This window comes from Calliphora vicina, chromosome 1 (genome assembly GCF_958450345.1).
Source record: "Calliphora vicina chromosome 1, idCalVici1.1, whole genome shotgun sequence".
In the NCBI taxonomy this organism is placed as follows: Eukaryota; Metazoa; Arthropoda; class Insecta; order Diptera; family Calliphoridae; genus Calliphora; species Calliphora vicina.
Window position 1 is genome coordinate 153,207,467 of NC_088780.1, and position 16,723 is coordinate 153,224,189.

At 29.9% G+C, this 16,723-nt stretch overlaps 1 protein-coding gene across 1 annotated transcript in view; it reads right to left on the reverse strand.

The window, feature by feature from the left end:
* Positions 1 to 4,985: 4,985 nt before the first annotated feature.
* LOC135953557 (uncharacterized) overlaps positions 4,986 to 16,723 on the reverse strand; it is a 49,545-nt gene continuing 37,807 nt past the window's right edge. The window contains exon 4 of the mRNA XM_065503507.1: positions 4,986 to 6,391. Within this exon, the coding sequence (XP_065359579.1) occupies positions 4,986 to 6,391 (1,406 nt within the window). The remainder of the gene's footprint in view (positions 6,392 to 16,723) is intronic.

Here is a 16,723-nt window from a genome sequence, read left to right on the forward strand (position 1 = left end):
TTTATAGCAGTTTTATTCTTTGAATTAAAAGTGTAAGGATAATTGTTTTATTTTTTAACTGTCGAAGGATAAATATTTATATTAATAGAAATCACACTTATGTCAAGTTTAATATTATATTTTTTATTCGCATTTCTAGTGGATGTTATAAAATTATGAACTATTTTTTATATTCCTAAAAATTGCTATTGTATGTTTTGAAATTACATACATATCAAGGCGTATTAACAAGGTGAGTGCGTCCCGGCAACAAATACAACAATGCAAAAACAACAGGTAATTTGTTTTTGTTAAAATGTGCGGTAAATATCAAAATCAAGGCGAATTAAAATATTACTATGTTATTTACAATAACAAATGTAAACATAAACAAAGTTTGACATATAGTGTACATAAAACCACAGCGAATTAAGAAACAGCTGATTTTATGCACTCACCTTGTTAATACGCCTTGATACATATTTTTTCAAAATTCAATTTGTTTTTCATAAAAAATTAATATTTAAATTTATATTTATGAACATCAGCTTGAATAAATTTTGATAATTTGTTTTTATTTTCTATATATTTACAGGTGAACCCAAATATTTTATTATGTGAGTACATTTTATGTTTTGAAATTATAAAAATACTAGATTTTTTAATAACCGTGGGTGAATTACAAAAAAGATGAAGAAATTAATCCGTAACTTCTGGGGTATTCGAATTATTCGATTTTTCTCTTGTTCGAGTAAAACGAATAATTCGAATAAGAGATTTTAACTTGTTCGAATAATTCGATCACACGTTTAAAATTAATCGAATTATTTGAATAATTTAAATTTTTTTAAAAAAATAAAGAATGAAGTTTTGATGTCGGTTTTTAAAAAATAACGTTAAAGTTAACAATTCAAGTATTGATAATGTTAAAAAACATTCGTAAATAAAGTCCATCATTTAATTTTCAACAGAAATATTCTGATCAGATTAACTCCCGAACAATCCACAAAACAATTGACTAGCAAACCCTTTAGTTTCCGTTTTGGAGGTTAGCTTTAAAAAATTCGCATTAATTCGGGTTTTAAATTGAGTAACTAATTCTTTAGTAAATTAATTATTCACTATTTCTAAATTATTTATAACAAATTGTATTCTACATTATGCTCTATCAACGTTGCCGAATATTTGCTTAATAAAGTGGTCTTGGGGAATTACACAATAAAGGGAATCTGTCCAAAGTTTGATATCATTGTCAGTGAACGTGGCTTATTTGAAATCAGGCAGTGCATGATTGACGCATTTACAAATACGCAAAAAGTTTATTACCATGTAAGACAAAGATGTTAAATGATGTTCAAAATCAAGTATAAGACAAACTCCATGCTTTTCTTTCTTTTGCAATATTTGTGTTTATCATTCGATTTATTAAATATTTTGCAACACTTACGCACGCGGTTAATAACATCACTTATATACATATATTTTAAGATCGTGGCCTTCATCTATTTCAATGTAATCGTTATAAATGTCATCCTCAATATCACTTTCGACGACCGTTTCAAAATCACATTCTACGTCACATTCAACTACACTTTAATCTAAGTTAATATTTTGATTATTAATTGCGATTCTTCTAATATTTCGCCAGCTAAATAACAGATATTTTATTCCGTACCTTTTCTTTTCATTGGTTCAAGTCCTAAGTTAAAAATTTTGAAAGATTAGTTTTTAGAATTGTAAGTTTTTTCAGTTATATATATATATTTATAGAAGGAGCTATCGGAACACTCATCTACAGTGATCGAAAATCCCTGTCTTTAGTTATTTGTCGAATTTCAGAAACAATACAATTTTTGTGAGTCATTATTACTTATTTAAATTTTAAATTATGAAAAATTTTAAGCAATTTAATAAATTTAAATATTCTTCGTTTTATTCGATTAATCTACATAAAATTGTTCGAATTATTCGTTATTCGAAAATGGCCATTTTTAAATTGTTCGAATAATTATTCGTAAGAAATTATTCGATTACTCGAACGATCATTAGTCGAATGAATACCCTAGTAACTTCTAAATGGATAGTCCGATTTCATTAAATAATTGAGTTTGTCTTTCAGTCTGGATTTTACACTTCAAGTCTTAATGACCCAAAGTTGGGTATAATTTAAAAAATTATGAAAAATTTTGTTCTTGATTCAATTTGAATTTTTTTTATATAAATAAAAGAGATAAAAAACATCTTTATAGCTATATATTATCTCTTATAGTTTACGAGATATTAGCATTTGAAAATTATAATATCATATATTTATACCTTACTCCACCATATATTTATACCTTACTCCACAAACATCAGCACAAACCCAATATACCCTATATTGGGTTTGTGCTGATGTTTGTGACGTGCAGAATTATTGTCCCTACGCCCACCTTAAAGTATACCAATCTGCTCGGGATCACTTTCTGAGTTGACAAAATTTGGTACAAGTTCTTCCATTGCCCCAAGAACAAAGCCTATTGAATTTGGTTAGTACCGGTCCATTATTTCTCATAGCCCCCATACGATTGTCCTATCTGAAAGCTTTCATATATATCTTAGTTATATACATAGATATCCATACCAAATTCAGAAAAACTAAGTTTTATATCAGTCGAACTCGCCTCACCAAATTTTGTGATGATCGGTCCAAAATTAGTCATAGCTACCATAGAGGCCCACTTCCGATAAACACTTTAACTTGCATAAATCTCTTAAAAATGTTGATAGTCCAATAAAACTCAACACAAATAATTTTTTTATACACAAAATTCATGTCACTAAAATTTTTATTGAAATTTGGAACGTAAATAGATCCTTACTGGTAAGCGTCAATAGGCTATATATTTTTTATTTTACTACGACAGGGGTAGCGAAGCGCACCTGGTGAAGCTAGTGTATTTATATTTTTTTAAAAAGGTAACAGATAATTTCAAAACTTATATTACTGCGAGAGCTAGAGCCTTCCGAAATAGACATATTTTTTATGTAAATTTCAACTTAAGGCCAAATACTTATTCCCTAATAACAGTTTTAAAAAATTGTAAACCTGTTTTGTATTATTTTAGGAAATTTTTTGCTTGAAATGCAATAACAACATTTCCAAACTATTGTGAACTATTTGAATATTATGACAATATGACAAGATAAGATACCTTGTGAATCGACCAGTTATGTCTTGTAGTTCTATTCTACACCATTTCCAATTGTATTTTAGAAGTTTCTAATTGTATTTCAGAATTTTCTAATTGTATTTCAGAATTTTCCAATTGTATTTCAGAAATTTCTTTTGTATTTCAGAAGTTTTAATTTATTCTTAAAAAATTTCCAATTGTATTTCAGAATTTTCCAATTGTATTATTCCTATTTGTATTTCAGAATTTTCTATTTGTATTTCAGAAATTTCCTTTGGTATTGCTATTAGAATTTTCTGAAATACAAATGGAAATTTCTGAAATACAATTGGAAACTTCTGAAATATATTTGGAAATGGTGTAGTAGATTTCATATGTATATTGCATAAAAATGTTTCGAAGTTACAAATTAATTTCCAATTTTGGTGAAATTCCCCCACAGTCAGCCGGCTTAAAACTATTTTTGGAATTAATTACGAATATTACTTACCCATCACTATATATATTGAAAAAAGTACATAAGCTTAATATTTAATACAATTTTATTAAATCAGACTTAATATGCAAATAAATACAAAAAAGATAAATTCGGTAAAAAAAAAAACAATCGTTTAGAGTGTACTCTATAACAAATTTATACAAAACGATAATTAAATTTTATTATTAACAATAAATGATTTGCAATGTTTTCATTTAAATAAACAAGTGATGAATATGACTAATAAACAAAGTATAAAAAAACATTTTAATTTTTATACAAATAAAATTTCTGATTTCTTTTTAATATATTTACAAACAATAGTAGTTATAGATAAATACACATAAATCGGAAACTCTGCTGCCAAAGACCTAACTCAGTTGCAAAAAACCTAAGTGGTGAGAATGTTTTATGTGAAAAACAATACTCTTACATGTGTTTATTTAGAGTAATTTTTTTGTTTTAGTTTTTTTTTCTTGTTTCCGCTCTATGTATATTTCTCTATGGTAGTAGTACTTACTTAGATGAGTTACAAATACAAATTTTAAATTTCCTAACTAAATTTGAAAATGTTCCAATTTAAATAATAACAGACTTATTACCCCCTGTCTATACCTGCTAAATTGTTATCATTATAACGTCAAAATTGTTGTCAAAATAACAAATTATCAGGTATAGTCTCCATTTATTAGTATTATTGCTTCGTTATGACAAAATTGTTAGTGCTTTTGCTCAGACAACTTTGTCGTGACAACAAACGTCATTAATTGTTATGATAAATATTTGTCAAGTATAGACAGGGGGTTAAAATAAAAACAAAAATAATCACGTTTGACTACGAAGATAAAACAGATCCAAAATCTGCACCCAATAGCATTAATATATGAATAATTCAAAAGGTAGCTTAATCTTTTTTTTTTAAAATACCAACCAATTTAAGTAAATTATTTCATATTAAGTGCATGTTTCTGACTACGTGATTTCAACATTAACAGCGACTTAAGTTTTATTTCAGAATTTCGTTTATTTCCAATATTTCGTTAAGGTTTAAACATTTTAAAAACAGTTTTAAATCAAAAAACCTTTTCATTTATGTATCTCGTAACCCAATTGATACAGTTAGTTACGCAGTTTGTTTTAACGTAGCTCATGCTAGACTATAAAATCGTAAACACGTAGTAACTCAAGCCATCAATTTTGTTAATTTTTTTTTTGGATTTTGCTAAAACATGTATTTGCAACATGCACCTTCTTTTTATACTGTATGAACTACATTTAAACGTATATATTTTTTTGTTTTTATTCATCTCAACATTTGATTTGATTTTTTGTTGTCTTCCATTTTGTGGTCTCGCTTAGATTTTTGTTTTCATTTCTAATTTTCTTTTCACAACAATCACAAATGCATCATCACCGCTCATGGCTGCTTCACCCATACCGACAGCATCTGCCAAATGATTTTGCAACACGTTGTGCAGTAGATAATGTTGTTTTTCGTGTATGTGCGACCAGGGGGTGGTTAGGGGATGAGCGCGTCCAAACCATTTAATACCCGTTAAGGGATTTTCTATAATCGTTTCGAAATTGCTGACCTCATCATCTAAGGAAGTCGAGGCGGATGTGATTGTTGTGGTGGTGGCGTTGGCTAGAGAATTCATGTGATACATAAATATGGCCACTTTTGAGGCGGCTGCCGTCGAGTTCACTTCTAAAGGAATACAGGCTATGAAGAACTTTTCTACATTCGAATCAGTCTCATCCGATCCCTTGAGATTAAGACAGGTTAGCGAGTGTTGTTGGGTGAGACACTGAACTCGTAGGCGTTGGCCATATTCGGCATAATACTGTTGCACTGGTAATTGATGATCTTCGGTAAGATGAGCTAAAATGTCCCATTCATGTTTAAGGGTTTTATGGAAATTATAACCATTAACCTGATGCTGCTTGCCATTCGTTGCTGTTGTTGGCAAGTTGTTATTAGTCATTGGAGTAGGAAGGGGAGTGTTAGTAGTAGTTGTTGCCGTATTCGTACTCGTACATGTTGCATGGGGCATCACGTTCACATTCAAGCAACATAATTTCCCAGTTGGGCACTGATAATTTTGATATTGTTGCTCGTATTGCTGCTGTACCATGTTCTCCAGTTGTCCCTGACTTGGTATCCTTAATATATATTTATTTAGTGATGCAGCTGCAGTTGTTGCTGCTGCTGCTGCCGTTGTAACATTATTTACAATTGCAACTTTATCTGGCTTATAACACGTTATACAATGACATTGTTGTATTGTTGCTGTTTGTCCAAGCAATTCATCGTAGCGAAAGGTTGTTGCCATTGTTGCTGTTGTTTGAACAGCAACACCAACATCACCCTTAACATGGCCACTACCAGTTTCACTATTATAATCTGGTGATGACTTCCGGTTATTACTATTCCTTTTAATACTACTCGTACTGCCATCAACAACAACATTTGTTTCATACATGGCCTGCTTTTGCATTGATGGATGTTTATTTTCCTCTTTCGCCTCACCTGCATGCCCTGGGTCATTGTTGTCGTCGTGACTCGATTTAGAGCTGGATATTTTTCTTCTACGGTGTCTTAAGGATGTTAATAGAAAATCTTTGGCTTTCTTGGCTCCCTGTTGTTCATCTTTTTCCTGTTGCTGCTGCTGGTGCTTTTGTACAATGGCCATCTTTGGCTGATTATGAAATTCCGTACTACATTTCCGTCTATCTTTTGGTGAATTTTTGTTACTGCGCACTGTTATGTTGTTGTAGTTGCAAATTGTTGTAGCATGTAAAATGGCATAAAAGAAAAATATTTCGTTAATAAATTTTCATGAGAAATACACAACATTATAGAAAATTAGTTTCCCTAGAATATAATACAATGGACACTCTCTCACACATAGCCTTACAAATTATAGAAAAACTGATAAAAAAAAACTATGGAATATAAATTTTTATATAAAATGTTTTTTAAGAATGAGCTTGTAATGAACAAAGTTAAATTTCTTAGCAAAAATAAGTTTTATTTTTATTTTATAATAAAAAATACAGCTACTTTAAGTAATTGCAAAATAACACATTGTCTGTAAAATGAATTACTAAAGAATTTTTTTCTTTTAATATTAAAGATTCTATTGAGTTTTATATGAAAAGGTCAGCTTATAAGGAAATATTCACTCTAAAGTTTTGGATGTTGTAATAAGAATTTTGCTATTTTATACTTATTTAAAAAAATTTTATAAAATGCTAGCATATTACCCGCTACTAGCATATTACCAAGTAATGATTCCTATTAAATTTAATTTTGCTATGTCCATTATTGTAGAAAATTCAAAAAGTACAATTAAAATAAAGAACAAATAAGAGAGCTATATTCGGCTGTGCCGAATCTTAGATACCCTTCACCTAATTATACTTAAAAATATTTTTTTTTAAAATATTTTTAGGTAAACAAAATTTAACGTTTTTTTCCAAATTTTTTTATAAAAAAGTTTTAAAAAATTTTTTTTTTCGAAATTGTTTTTTAATTTTTTTTAAAAAACTTTTTTTCCAAATTTTTTTTTTATATTTTTTTGGAGAAATAATTTATGACAAAAAAAATGTTTGATGAAAAAAAAATACTTTTCCCGATTTTGACCCATTGTAGGTCCAACTTACTATAGCTTTATATATGTACTTCGTTGCAATGGACTTTAAAATATCTATCATTAGATATCCATATTGTCTATATTAATGACTTAGTAATCCAGATATAGATCAAAAATAGCCAAAAATCTAGCCATTTGTGGGCCGATTTTGTCGATTTTAAATAGCAACGGAGCCGGAAGAATCATGTATGTAAGTTAGTTAGGGGCTACGGAAAGTTGATTTCAACATACAGACGGACATGGCTGTATTGACTTCGCTATTTATAACGATCCAGAATATATATACTTTGTGGGGTCGCAAATGAAAAATGTAGAAATTAAAAAGGGAATGACAAACTTATATATACCCACTCATGGCGAAGGGTATAAAAAGTACCATAAACCCCCACTTGTAGATTCCCACTTGCTCAGGTTCATATAAGCTTTATTTCATGTTTTTATGTTCATTAGTGAAGAAATTACAAAAAGTACCACTCGAGTAAAGAAAAAGTACCTAAAGTCTCCCCCTAGAATTATCACTCACTTAGGATCACATGCGCTTAATTTCATATTCATATGTCCATTATTACTGGAAATTCAAAAAGTACCATTAGAATATAGAAAAAGTACCCAAAAGCAACCACTTGCGGATTCCCACTCACTCGGGTCCATATAAGCTTTACTTCATGTATATATATATAGGTTCACTGGTGAAGAAATTACAAAAGGTACCATTCGAGTAATGAAAAAGTACCTAAAGTTTCCTCCTATAATTCTCACTTACTTAGGACCATATATGTTAAATTTCATGTTTCTATAACAAATTTAAAAGGTACCATTAGAATAAAGAAAAAGGACCATAAAAAATTCAAAAAGTACCATTAGAATAGACCAAAAGTACCAAAAAGCAGTCACTTGTGGATTTCCATTAATCGTTTATTTCCATTTGTTTATCATTGGTTATAAACAATTTAAAAAGTACCATTAGAATAAAGAAAACTTACCATAGATGTTTAATTTCATGTTTGTAGGTCCATTATTATAGAAAATTCAAAAAGTACCATTAGAATAAAGAAAAAGTGCCAAATAATCTAAGATTTCCACACAATCGAATCCATATATGCTTTATATTAAGCATAAAATACCATTCGAGTAAAGAAAAAGTACCAAAAAGTCTCCCGTTGGAATTCTAACTCACTTAGGACCATATATGCTTAATTTTATGTTTTTAGCTCTATTGTTATAAAAATTTCTAAGAGTACCATTAGAAGAACGAGAAAGTACGTATAGTTCAGTTCTCACATTTTGGTACCTAAATATTATCCCCTATTACTAACTTTAATTGCACTCAGATACATATCAGCTAACTTTAATGTCGATAAGTTAAATAATTTAAAATATTAAAAAAAAGTACCATTAAGAGAAAAGTACCAATATCCCTTTTCGTTCTTGAACAACCTCAAATTTAAAATTTAAAAAATACTCAAATTTTCTAAAAATATTTGTGCTACAGACATGTCTCAAACGATTAACATCTGTGTTAATAATCTCAAGAAAAAATATGTTTCAAAAAAGTACTAAACTGTTTACCTCGATTTGGCCCAATATACACATTGGCACTCGAGTTCCAAATAATATTGTGTTAGTTAATTTTTGTATGAATCCAGGAGCCAGTATTAAAAATGTTATCAAAAATGGCTTAATAATTTGAAATAAAATGTATTTTCCCGTTTTTACGCAATTTTTGGTACTTTTGCGTTGATAAAATTTTATTCAAATAAATTTCTGTATCGTAGTGAGAGCTCAAAATAAAGTATTCGTATGTCGAACTGCTCATCTTTTGAGGCCAAAATCGATACAAGCCAATTCCGGATACTCTGCTCTTAGGTGAAGCGTATTCAAGAGATAGCGTTCTGCATCGATCGAAGCAAATAGTGTTCAGAGGTGGCAAGGTGTGGACTATAAAGCGGGTTAGGTAAAACATTCCAACCACTTCATTATATAGTTTTTAACAGGTATGTGGCCGAGCGTTGTCATTATGAAATATTACGGTTTAATGCCTGGCCGCATATTCTGAGCGTTTTTCGGCAAAAACTCGCTTCAAACGAATCAGTTGCGTTCGGTACAGGTTCCATGTAATTTTGTGAACAAATTTCATGCCTTTTTTCTCCCACCAAATACAGAGAATTACCTTAAGTTAGGGAGGTCACACATGACAAATATATGACGAAAAAGACGTAACCACTAAATAAAATATATTTGAATTCTATTATTTCTTCACATATTTTAAATAGCTAAATTGTAACAAAAATTTATACCTCAGGGAATACATGCTAGATTGACAACGAATTTCATAAAAGTATCTTACATTAATATCTCAAAGAAAAACTATACAAATAATACTTAGTATTTAGCAATAAACAGTGGAATAAACCGTATGTTTTGCTATGAAAAAGAAACATATTGGTTGTTTTATTTGCTGTTAAATTGTTTTGTTTTTTACAAGAAATTAAGTAAATAAACAAAAGATTTATCTAAGAAAAATAAATAAGAGCAAAACTGAAGAAGATGGAGAAAAAGAATGAAAGCTAGAACTTTATTAAACAATGCAACCACTCTGTGTTAAGTTAAAACTGACAGGAGGGCGATTCAATAATTCTAACAACAAAAAACTTTCTTTTCTCAAAAAGAGATTGCCCTTTGTTAGAGAATCTTGTCCATGTATGTAATTTTCAGGAGATATTGCCTTCTTTTCTCTTCTCACTTAATAACAGAAATTTTTTGGAGAAACTTGAAGAACTAACATTAGTAAATAGCTACCGGGCGAAGCCGGGGCGGTAATCTAAAGTACTTCAATAGCTTGTGTTATATATTTGAATTTCAATTATATTTAATTTAAGAATGCTAGTCCACATTTATTGTTATAAGCTGCATGTCGAAATGATAAGGTCACATACTTTTCATGGTCTATAAATAGAACTAATAGCAGCACTGTGCACGAATTTGACATTTTTTAACCCGGCGGGTTAACCTAATTTGAATACGCTGAATCCAGTGGTCCGGTTTTTCAGGTTAGCTCTTTTTTTCGAGATAAACCGTTATGGAGGAGGTTGCACAACATATAGATAATCGCGTATCTCAAAAACGCTTTAGCTTATTGAATAAACTAAGAAAAGCAAAATTCCGCAATAAAATTACATTTAGTCGTTACTTTCGCAGTCGTCTTAGAAATATTTTCTGCAAAAAAAAAATTTCGAAAATGAAGCTGTTAATAACATATAATTATGAAATATTTACAGGCAGCAGAAGTCGTTTGAAATTTTATTACTGTTTAGCTGAAAAGCTGGGTGAAGGGGGAAAGGGCTGGATAAATTGGAAACTCTCTGAGCCGAAACAAAATCGCTTAGATTTTGTACTCAGAATAATTTTAAAAACAATATGGAAAGAAAAGGAACGAATTAAACCAAAGGATTAGGAATTTTCTTTAATTATTTATTAAATTATTTGGAAGGTGGATTCTCACCATAAGGAACAATAGGATTAGGATAGCGAAGTGAACAGTTCAAAGTTTGATTTGAATCTCTCCCAAAAATAAGTATTTACGACTCTTGACGACAAGTGAAATTATACTGCAACACAGCATTCTGCATTAGTATATATTGAGGAAAATAGGAATTGCAGGGAAATTAGGAAAATCGCTAAGTGTTGTTTTTGGCGTAAACAATTACATTCTTCATCATGAAATTGACAAAATGCATTTCTAACACAAAAATTACTATTTAGTATTTCTTTCCACCTGCCCTCGTATAAATAACACAACAATCTCAGTATTCGTTTTATAAACAAACAAAAACTATTCGCATAAAAACACATACAGAACCCAACTCTCGCAAGGACTGCTGATGAAACCGTGATGGTAAAGGAAGAAAATAAAGAAAATAAACCAAAATAATATAGTACAATGCAACCAAATGATGGCAGTGTGACATTTTCCGCAGGCCAACAAACTTAAAAAATAAAGAACTAGCTGCAAGTGACTGATGCTGCAGCATAAACAAACCAATATACACATCTGCTCAAAATAATAGATACACCTAATTGGAAAAAATTTAAATGGCGGTAACATTGAAAATTTCCTCGCAAGCGTTAAGAATACATCATATTATTAAAATTTCTATCTGGCAATGTCATGTCAGTCAAAAATCTGGCAACTATTTGCTTTCATGTTGATTTTTAAAAACGAATTTATTTGAATTACAAAAAATTATTTGCTCATAAAAATAGATACACATCAGTAATTTGTAATTTGTTTATATACAATTTTTTTTTTTGTGCAATTTTTTGTTCCTATTTACGTGAAACAGTAAGTATAATTTAAATTTTAGCAACAATTTTATAAAAAATAGGACTCTTTTGAAGAAAATGGGACGAAATCATCATTGTACCGAAGATGAGAAAAAAATTGTTCAAACGATGAGAAATCAAGGAAAATCATTACGGGAAATAGCAAAGAGCATAGGAAGATCTTTACATTTTGTCCAAAATGCTTTATCTAAAAAACAAAAAAGAGAAACTCGCGGTAGACCAAAGAAAACCAGTCCAGAAACAGATAGGCGGATCGTCCTTATGGTTAAAAAAGACCCTTTCATATCATCGAAAGCTATTTCTGCGGAGCTATGTAACGAAATCAGTCCACAAACAGTTCGTCGTCGTCTTTTACAAGCTAAATTGCCGGGAAGAATTGCCAGAAAAGTGCCACTAATGCGCCAAAAAAATATCAAGACAAGATTAGAATTTGCTAAAGAGCACTTACAATGGTCCGGGTGTGAAGGCGAAAAAAAATGGAGAAATATTTTATGGAGCGACGAAACAAAAATAAATTTGTTTGGAAACGACTGCCAAAGAAATGTACGCCGACCAAAAGGAAAAGAATTCCACGTTAAATTTACAAAAAAGACGGTAAAACATTACGGGGGAAACATAATGGTTTGGGGTTGCTTTTCATGGAATGGTGTTGGTCCGATATTCCGAATAGAAGATACCATGAATGCTAGTGGGTATAGAGACATATTGGAAAACGTAATGCTTCCATATGCATCGGAAAATATGCCATTAATATGGACATTCCAGCAGGACAACGACCCAAAACATAGTTCAAGATTAGTTAAAAACTGGTTCTTGGAGAATAACGTACCTGTTTTAAGCTGGCCCAGCCAATCCCCTGATTTAAACCCAATAGAAAACTTGTGGAGTGAATTAAAGATAAGGCTTTCGAAGGAAGTTTTCAAAAATAAAGACGATTTATGGGAGAAAACGCAAAAAATATGGTACGAGATTCCATTGGAGAAGTGTCAGAACTTGATATCCAGTATGCCCAGAAGAGTGGAGAAAGTTTTACAAAACAAAGGTGGATATACTGGATACTAGCTTTACTTTAATAATAAACTAATTTTTTTAAGATAAAATTTATTAGCTTTTGTTTAATAAGAATTTTTAAAAATGTATCTATTATTATGAGCACCAAATTTTTCGAAATTTAAGAAATTTAATTTACTTTATAATATTTATTATTAATTATGAAATATTTTGTTTTTGTTTTTTACTCTCCTTTTAACTATAAATAAAAATCGACTGAATTTTTTTTATAATTTTACAATATACCATTATTTTTTTCGTTTTTAAAAAATAAATTTTGGTGTATCTATTATTTTGAGCAGATGTGTACATGACACGACGAGGTCTCGTATAAAACATGAAGTTTTCTTTTTTTTTCTTTTTATACAACAAGTTTAAAGAGCTAATATTTTTTCCAATTTCTTTATTTTTTTCAAATCTATTTTTCTTGTTTATTTTTTTTTTCTACTTTTCAAATGTAACGGATATTGCTTAGATTACAACAACAATAACTTAGAAAAAGCTTCAGGAACAAAAAACAAAATGAAGAAAAGAAAAACACACACAACAACAAAAACTAACAGGGAGCAAATGTTTACACAATTTAAACTTTATTACTGTTGTTTTAGTTGTTTTGTTTGCTGTTGTCTTTCTATTTCTTTTTTTGTTTTTGTTTTTTATTATTATTATTATTATTACTTATTTTAGAAATTGTCCTTTTGCTCTCTTTGTATTGTAGTTGGAGTTGTTGTTGTTAGTGGCTTTTGTTTTGAGTACATTATTAGTAACAAGTAGTAGAAGCAAAAGCAGCAGAAGAAAGAAAAAAAAACAAATGTTGTAGTACGTTATAAGTGCCTTGGATGTCGAAGTTGATATCGTTCGAGGGGGGCAAAATTGTATTATCAAACAATATGTATAGCTGGGTATGGTAAATAAAACAGAGAAGGTATCCCAGTGAAATTTCTTAAAAAGTAATATCTTGGTTTTATAGCTGACACTTGTCCACATAAAAACCTACTGATACACACATAGTTAACATGGTGATGGTGATCATAATCGAACAGCGCACAGTGGGGTCACTCGAAAAAAGTGGTAAACATCAGAACCTTCTAAACTACTAATCCGATTGCAAAATGATATACGAGCGATTCGTAGAGGAGGACACACATAGGCCTTAAGAAAATTAAGAATTGGATAATTTTTGGATTCCGTTGGTCAAGGAGTATTCGTTTAAGTTATTAAAATGGGCTCTGCAATGGGTGCTCAAATTAGGGTACCTTCGACATGTAAAATTTTTAAACACGTGCCATTTTCGATTTCAAAAAAATTAAAAAAATTTAAAAAAAATTAAAAATAGTACATTTTTGCTGTTTTTTGGACTTAACTTTATTTTTATTAGAAGAAAACTTTCTTTAAGAACATATAGCAATTTTATGTTTTTCTATAAGGTATCTTTGGTATAAAAAACATATTCTATTTTTCGAATATGTCGCGCTATTGACCTATTTTTTTTATCAAATTTTAAACTTTGGGCCACATGTTCTAAAATCTCAAAGCTGGGATCAGATAACCGAAATCAGCTTTGGAAACCTTGATGTGTTCCTTGTTTATCTTCGAAGTATTTTCCCAGACCCGAAAAAATGTGAACCCTATGGCAAAATGGTAAAAAATACAATTGTCGCTCCAATTTTTAGCAATTGCGGGATTCCCTTCGACCTTTTGACAAGATTTTATACCTTAAAGTATACAGATCGACTTAGAATCACTTTCTGAGTCGATTAAACGATGTTCGTCCGTCCGTCCGTCTGGCTGGCTTGTCGGCTGGCATGTAAACCTTGTGAGCAGAGTACAGGTCGCAATTTTGAAGATATTTCGATCAAAATTGGTACATATTAGGACCAAGAACCAAGCCTATTGAAACTGGCTGAAATCGGTGCATTAATTCACCTAGACCCCATACAAATGTACTTCCGAAGTTTGACTTTATCGGTCATAAATGATTAATTTATATATGAATCTCCACAAATTCCGCTCTAAATAAGATTTATATATACGGAATTCATGTCACCAAATTTTATTACGATCGGTCCATAATTAATCATAGCTCCCATATAAACCCGCTTCTAACTATTACTTTAACGTGCATAAATCTCTTAAAAATTTTCGCAAACACACAAGATTCAGCATACATAACTTTCATATAGACATAAATCACACGACCCAATTTCATGGTGATCGGTCCATAATTGGTCTAGCTCCCATATAAGGTCCACTTCCGAAAATCACTCAAAAATATAAATTATTGAAATTTTAAAAGAAAAATGTTAGTGTAGGGTATTATGTGCTCGGGCTTGACCGACCATTCTTTCTTACTTGTTTAATATTGAATTTTGTTAATAAGTAATGAATTTATTACATATTTATTGAGTTTCTGAAGCTAAAATTTGTATAAAAATTTTAATACGATTGCAAGATCAATATCCCCGAAATTCTTCCGGCTCGGTTGCTATTTAAATTCGAGAAAATCGTTCCACAAATGGCTGTTTTGACCTATTTTTGACCCATATCTGGATTACTAAATCATTAATATAGACAATATGGATATCTAATGATAGATATTTCAAAGACCTGTGCAACGACGTATATAAGACCATAGTAAGTTGGACCTACAATGGGTCAAAATCGAATATATTTTTTAACCCGAATTTTTTTTTTCACCAAAATTTTTTTTCATTAAATATTAAAAAAAAAATTTAAAAATTAAAAAAAAAAAATTTTTAAATTAAAAAAAAAATTTAAAATTTAAAAAAAACAATTTCGAAAAAACAACTGGAAAAAAAATTAAATTTTGTTTACCTAAAAATATTTAAAATTTTTATTTTAAAGTATATTTTGGTGAAGGGTACATAAAATTCGGCACAGCCGAATATAGCTCTCTTACTTGTTTTGTTTAGATAAGTTAATTTTTGGCGGGTACTAAGGACTTATGCGAACTAACATTTCTGGCTGGGTTTTAAACAAAAATTTCCTTTGATTTTAACTGGGGTAAAACATATTTAACTAATCTCTCTTTTTCAAAGCGAGATATATATAAATTCAGACTCTTACGTCTTTGAAATCAATTGAAATAAGTTCTGAAGAAATTACAAAAAATCCTATGTAATTTCCTAAAGGAAAATTCAACTAAATGGTAGATCTAGTCACGTAACTGGTGCCTTTGGGATAGGAAGCGCTTCTAATTCAAAACCCTTTTCTTCCAATTTAGGTTTAAATTACTTAAATACTTTTACATTTAGATCAGTTTAAAAAAATTTAATATTTGAAAGATTTCTTCAGGGTAACCTTCTCCTTCACTTACTATTCCACTTAAACAAATACCGGAAGTTGAAAGTGAAAAACGCAACATCATTTAATCTTAACTTGGCAACATTTAAGATTATGACTACAACACAGATTGAAAAATAACACAAGCAGTAGAAGCAGCAGAAACAACAGCAAAATTATACTCTAAAGTTAAAAATAAAGCGACTATGAAAAAAAAAAACAAACTAAATCTTATAAAACATACAATTTCTTAAAGTAATAGAAAAATATTTATGAAAGAACAAGAAAAATTACACGTATAACAGCGACAACATTGGCAAAACTTTAGTAATTTATGTTACATAATTAAGCCATAAAAAATAACAACACCAACACCAACAATCTGAAGACGAACAACAACAGTCATGAACAAGTTTTAAATAAATCAGTTTATATTTAAGTTCATTTTAAGGATGACTTAAGGCTAAATTAGAGAGTATGTACTAAAAACATATAATTTTTAGTTTCATTTAAGAACTTTTAACTAGGATTTTAAAGTCTTGCACAAGCATTTTTGCATAATTTTAAATTTTATTAAATATTTTAGGCAGCGTAAAATAATGGTGATTAAGAATCTAAACCATGCAGAAAATCCTATAAAACCACATGTTGTTGAAATCCATATCTTCCAATTCAGGCCAAAAGAATTTGGTAATGAAATTTTTAATGAAAATTAGTGGAACGTTGTCCGAACAGAACAC